The sequence below is a fragment of the Hibiscus syriacus genome, unplaced genomic scaffold (genome assembly GCF_006381635.1).
Source record: "Hibiscus syriacus cultivar Baekdansim isolate YM2019G1 unplaced genomic scaffold, ASM638163v2 tig00111105_pilon, whole genome shotgun sequence".
Lineage (NCBI taxonomy): Eukaryota > Viridiplantae > Streptophyta > Magnoliopsida > Malvales > Malvaceae > Hibiscus > Hibiscus syriacus.
The window spans coordinates 4,323,245-4,329,599 of NW_024062987.1; the positions used below are offsets into that span (position 1 = coordinate 4,323,245).

General features: G+C 34.0%; 1 protein-coding gene across 1 annotated transcript; it reads left to right on the top strand.

The window, feature by feature from the left end:
- The first annotated feature begins 530 nt into the window (after window positions 1-530).
- Window positions 531-2,238, top strand: LOC120154191 (protein phosphatase 2C 37-like). The gene is made up of 4 exons (XM_039166010.1): window positions 531-1,160; window positions 1,249-1,572; window positions 1,694-1,799; window positions 1,888-2,238. Exons 1-4 carry the CDS (start codon window positions 669-671, stop codon window positions 2,235-2,237), a joined length of 1,272 nt encoding a protein of 423 aa, XP_039021941.1. The 5' UTR covers window positions 531-668; the 3' UTR covers window position 2,238.
- The last annotated feature ends 4,117 nt before the right edge of the window (window positions 2,239-6,355 follow it).

Here is a 6,355-nt window from a genome sequence, read left to right on the forward strand (position 1 = left end):
AATTCAAATTCAGATACATAAAATTATTATTTAATTTTTAAAGTTAAATCAAACTGAAATGTTACATTGCTTTAACTATTGTAAATTAATTTTACTAAAAAATATTAGAAAATAATTAAATTCAAATTTTAAATACAAATATAAGTCCATTGAATGAATAAGCAAAATGAGAAACTTATTAAGACAAATACAATGAGCGGCAAAGAGGGGAGTCGTCCCACCCCGAAGGACCACATGCGTGTCAGCAAACAATGGTCATTTCGAAAGCGTGTGCTCCCATGGTTGGCCAACGTGTCCAACTTCATTCATAAGAATCTCTTAAACGTGTCTCTTTTCAACGAATCCGATGAAATAGACGGTGAGACGATCATCTTCTTGAATTCAGTAAACCGACGTCACACCAAATATACGTGTCTGTTACTTTACCCGAAGGGTGACGGTCAGCCTGCCTGCTCTTAGGTGTGGCCCCCAGGTGAAATTAGAGCTTCTCACTACGAAAGGCTCTCCTTATAGCTCCCACCCAGTAATATGGGTTCTTCCCATCCAATTTGAAGAAGAGGAAAAAAAAAGAAAAAAAGATCCGTCTGATTTTGCAACGACGATTGTTCTTCATAGAAGAACGGTTTTAAGTTTTTTAATTTCTGAAAGAAGAGTAATTTATTAGCCTAATGGCTGGTGTTTCCCGTGGAGTCGTCGGAGATAGTGAAGCGGTAGCTACGGTTGAGCCAAGCCTGGGAGCTTCTCGCCGTCGGAGATTGGAGCTTCGTCTCTATAAGATAATAGCCGACGCCGCTGTTCAACCACCTTTAGAGAACGACCGGAAACGCAAGAAGCTGGATCGTGATCTAGTCCTTCCGGTAGCTTCTCGGGACTGTGTTAACGCAGTTCAGAACTCAGATGATACTGAAAAGCTACCAAAAGTTGACGGTCTTAATAAAAAAGGCCTATTTTGTAATAGAACATTGAAATTAGGAACTGAAATTTCCGGTGAAGGAGAAAAGGAATGGCCGAAGTTCGGAATAGCTTCCGTTTGTGGAAGGAGACGAGATATGGAAGACGCAGTTTCTGTTCATCCTTGCTTTTGTAAACAAAGCTCTCAAGTTCAAATTTCGCCGGATATTCATTTTTTCGGTGTATTCGATGGCCATGGCTGTACTCATGTACTAAACCAATCCTTATTTTTTTTTTCTTTAAATCAATTTTATTCGTTAGTTCTGGTATGACTGAGCTTTTATTTTTATCATGAAGGTTGCGATGAAGTGTAGAGATCGGTTTCACGAGATATTGAACGAGGAAGTTGAAGTGTGCGGCGGTAATTCGGAGGTTGATTGGAAGCAGACGATGCAGAGAAGCTTTGAGAGGATGGATGAAGAAGTTAAAGAATGGACAATGGACGACAGGGAGAGTTCGACTTGTCGATGTGAGCTTCGAACTCCAGAGTGCGACGCTGTTGGGTCCACTGCGGTGGTAGCTGTTGTCACTCCGAATAAGATCATAGTTGCAAACTGCGGTGATTCCCGTGCTGTACTATGTCGGAACAGCGCCGCTTTCCCCCTCTCCGACGATCACAAGGTAAGACATTATATATATATATATATGTATATATATATATATATATATATATATGTATATATTCTTAAATTAATTCCGGCGCCTTCATTGAAATAAATTTAAATTATATGTTTATTTGCAGCCCGATCGACCCGATGAATTGCTCCGGATCCAAGAAGCCGGCGGGAGAGTAATTTACTGGGATGGTCCAAGAGTACTTGCCATTCTCGCCATGTCTAGAGCAATCGGTAAGTTTTAAAACATTTTTCATTTCGTTACCATTTTTTTTAAATTTTTCAATAGATTGTAGTCTAATTTTGTTTAATGAACCATCAGGTGATAATTATTTGAAACCATTCGTTATATCGGAGCCTGAGGTGACAATAACGGAGAGAAAAAGCGAAGATGAGTGTTTGATACTTGCGAGCGACGGATTGTGGGATGTAGTGACGAATGAAACAGCATGTGGCGTGGCACGTACGTGTTTACGCGCTGAAAGGCCGCCATCGGCACCAAGGTCCGTGGGTAATGATGCGGCGGTGAAAGGTGGCGCATCGGAGGGTTCTGATAAGGCGTGTTGGGACGCATCCGTTTTGTTAACGAAGTTGGCCTTAGCAAGGTATAGCACCGATAATGTCAGCGTCGTCGTCGTTGATTTGAAGAAAAATCAGCGGCAGCAGCACTGATCAAAAGAATGATCGTTTAGAACTGATCTTTAATTGAAAGAAAAACAATTAAATTTAAAGAATTCTGTTTATTATAAGCTGTAAGTTGTCTCTCTCCTCAATTAAGTAAGGAAAAGAAGATATGTTTATTTTTCGTGGATTCTTTTTTCTTTCTTCCTTCTGTGTTCATGTTTATATTTTCACAGAATTATAAATATCTTTAATATTGATAATTTTGAAAAATGAGAATGTCATCCTTATTGATTAAAGTTTTAGAATTATTATTAAAGACTATATATTTCAAAGAGATGTGTAATTATCTTTGGTTACTATTTACATAATGAGAAATAGTTTTTGTAAACCATAATTCTATATATCATTTTCAAAAAACAATTCCATTAAAATAAAATAGATGTAAGGTAACAGTACTTCTAATAAAATTTCTAATAACTAACAAAACTATCAAAAATTGAATTTCTATTTAATTTATGAAAATAAAATTTTAATTATTCTGAAAAAGTATATATGTTTTAGACCATTACAATAAAATTAATTTTAATTCCGATTTCACTCAAATTGTTTATTATAGATTCTTTTTATTAATTTTTGTAATTTTAATTTTGATAAAAAATTTAAAAATATATATTTTAGAAAGAAAATTTAAATGAGATAAAAGAAAAATATATTAAAATTTTATATTTTATAACCCTATTTTTTTCCCGTAGCGTTCTTAAAGATGTAAAAGGTGATTTCATTAACAAATCGGGGATATTTTTACGAGAAAAATCAACTTCTTAGCCAATACTAAAGAAATAGAGAACACGAGATAAAGAAAACATAACTGAATCTTATTGTTGTAATAAAAGTACCGGCTGAAAAAAAAAGATATGCGATTAGTAATAAAATCGAGTGAACAAATTTTGAGCACATCAGCTGTGCATTTAATCAATAAAAGTAACAAAGGCATTTTTAATAAGTTATAGCTTTAATTAGCGCAATATGTTTAATACACTAATATATTTTTTTCTGTTAAAAATTATATAATAATAATTCTTATTTAATTTCATGAGAAAATGAAAATAGAAACCAATTGCAATCCAGCTAAAAAGAAAAAGAAAGAGAAATGGAATGTGGAGTGCGGGTTTAAGGCATCACTGTCCCTTTGCTGGCTTAGATTTGATATTGACCCCTCCCGATATGCCATTTCCCACCTCTCTCCCTCTATTTCTCGCCTCTTCCGAACATTTTTTTTTCATTTTATTATCTGTTTTCAGATTAATAATTTATTAAAGGCTTAATACAGATTTAGGTATTTAAATTATATTTTAAATTAATTTTTGGTGTTTAAAAAACTTTTTATTAAAAATAGGTGTCTAAAATTATATTTTAAATAGATTTTTGGTATTTAAAGAGGTTTTTTTTTAAAAAAAAATAGGTGTCCAAATTTTTATCTATTATATTTTTATGTGTCTATCGTACTTTTTATTTTTCTAAAACTTAATATTAGGTGCATAAACTATACCTCAATTTGACTTTTTGGTGCCTAAAGAACTTTTTCACTAAAAATAAGTTTCTAATGTTTTTAACATTATATTTTTAGGTGTTTAGACTGTAACGACCGTTAAATTTGATCATTATTTTTGTTGTTGGATAATTCGATTTTATTACCCAAAGAACATAGAACTGCTATAAAAAACAACATGTTCATGATTACAAAAGAACCAACTACTTACAAGCACAACAAAACATCAATTAATCTATACCCCATTGATTACAAAGTGTAATATTAACACTATCATTCATATTAATATTTCTACCCTTAATTGAATAGCAACAGATTCTTGAATAACATGAAACATCTCATCAGAATTTCTCGAGTAGCCTTGAAATAATCTCTTGTTCCTCTCCTCCCAAAGAGTGTAAGTAAAAGCAGTTCAAGCTAACTTCATGATGGTTGTGAGCAAGGATTTACCTTTCCATGCACCACAAACCCAAGCTAAGTGATTTTCCCATGAAAGCGATCTTCTCCGCATGCCGTTGAGGTTCAACACTGCCTCCCACATAGAAATAGCCATATGACATTGAAGGAATAAGTGATCTCTAGTTTCCAACGAGTCATTATAAAACACACATTTATTATCAATATCAAGTCTCATACGTTTCAGCTTGTCTTTCGTTGGAAGTCAGTCTAATAAGGCCATCCATGCAATAATACTATACTTAGGAATATGAAGAGGGAACCAGATCAACTTGTGCCAAGTAACTTTTGTTCCATTGTTTCGAATCAGAAGCCAAATATCTTTAATCTTCTGGACTCCAGAAGCTAGAACAGGGAAAGCCTGAAGCCTCATATTAAGTAATCGCCTAAAGCTCCAGCTTGAATTAATAGCAGCCTCCATGTTCCAAAAATCAGAATCCTTAATTACATATTTTTTAATCCAGGCAATCCACAAGGAACCCTCACCCGCAATGATATTCCGGATCAAATACATCATACATGCTTTATTCCATGACTTGATGTCCTTAAGTCCAAGTTCTCCTTTAGATTTCAAAAGGCAAAGCTTATCCCAACTTACTCTTGCACCAATTGCTACATTGTCCGAACCTTTCCAGAAAAAATGAGAACAAAGCTTCTCAATTCGATTAAGAACAGATTGTGGCAAAATTAACTGCCTACACAAAAAGTTAGTAATGCTAAGCATAACAGTTCTGATTAATTTTAATATGCCAGCATAGCTCAAGTGCCTTTTAGATCATTTGTACAATCGAGCCCTGATGTTGTCAATAAGAGCCACACAATCTTTATCAGAAAGTTTCCTAGAGACCAAGGGAACACCTAAGTATCTAACTGGCAGACAACCTTGATTAAATCCAATAATTCTTTTGATTTCATCAAGTTTACTAGAATAGATACTAGCAGCAAAGAATTCACACTTAGTTGTATTCAGCTTGAGGCCAGAAATTTCATAAAAGTGGTCTAAAACACTTATAACACCCACAACTGATTCAACATTTCCTTTACAAAAAATAAGTAAGTCATCAGCAAAAGAAAGATGGGTTAGTCTAACTTTTTTGCAACGAGGGTGATAGCCAAACATACCTCTTTGAGCAGCCTTGTTTAGGATTCTTGAAAGCACATTCATGGAGAGGACAAATAAAAGAGGTGAAATAAGATAACATTTTCTTAAACCTCTTGCACATTTGATGTAACATCCTCAATACCGGGTTAGTGACTAAATTGGAAAGTTTCAGATTTTGGTAATTAAAATAGAATGATTGAATAGTATAAAGATTTATTTGTAAATGATTGTTTAGGATTGAATAAAAAGAAGAAGGAAGGAAAGGGAAAAAAGAGTCATTGCAAGGAAAATTAGTTAAAGAAAGGATATATGAGTACACGTGGGTTGAAAAGGAGAGAACACCAAAGGCTTCCAGAGTTCTCTTCTTCTTCTTTCTCCTTGTACGTGTAAAGCAAAACAAATGTGAGTTTTGATTATTGATTTTTGTTAAATTTAAGATTGGGTGTTGATTATTAGATGATAACTAAACTTAAGGAAAGCTTAGGTTATCTTAAAATCAAAGGATGATGGAGTTAGAAGAGATTAAAGATTAGAGGTTCTTGAATGAAATTTTGGAATAAAGTTCATATATAGAATTGGAAGTTAAATTTGACTTGTCATCAATATAGTTAAGACATATTAAGTGTTAGAAGTAGAATTAAATCATGTTGCAAAGTTGGTATAATTCTTGGATTTGCACAAGGAGATATGATTGAGGTTTAAGATGAAATAAATGAGTATAGGTTGGTTTAAGTATGTGTACTGGAGTTAAGAATATAAAAGGGGATGAAACATGAAAGATTTAAGCTAAAATGGATAAGTTTTCGGGTTCAAGATATGAATTCTAGGCGGAGTGCATCGGTGCACATTCAAAGTGTACCGATGCATCAAGAGAAAATCCCAGAATTTGTTGAAGGTGCATCGATGCATAAGGAGTGCATCGATGCACTCATTTAAATTAAATGAACATCGAATGCCATAATGCATCGATGCACCTGCTTAAAATACAAACATCGAATAGGATTTATGCATCGAAGCATGGGTAGTGCATCGATGCACCCGTTAAGGGATGTATCGATA

Bases quoted from the DNA above. Each gene is read 5' to 3' on its own strand.
- LOC120154191 (XM_039166010.1), top strand. From the start codon at position 669: ATGGCTGGTGTTTCCCGTGGAGTCGTCGGAGATAGTGAAGCGGTAGCT. The intron at 1,161-1,248 runs GTACTAAACCAA...TTTATCATGAAG, and splicing joins ATGGCCATGGCTGTACTCAT to GTTGCGATGAAGTGTAGAGA. The intron at 1,800-1,887 runs GTAAGTTTTAAA...ATGAACCATCAG, and splicing joins CGCCATGTCTAGAGCAATCG to GTGATAATTATTTGAAACCA.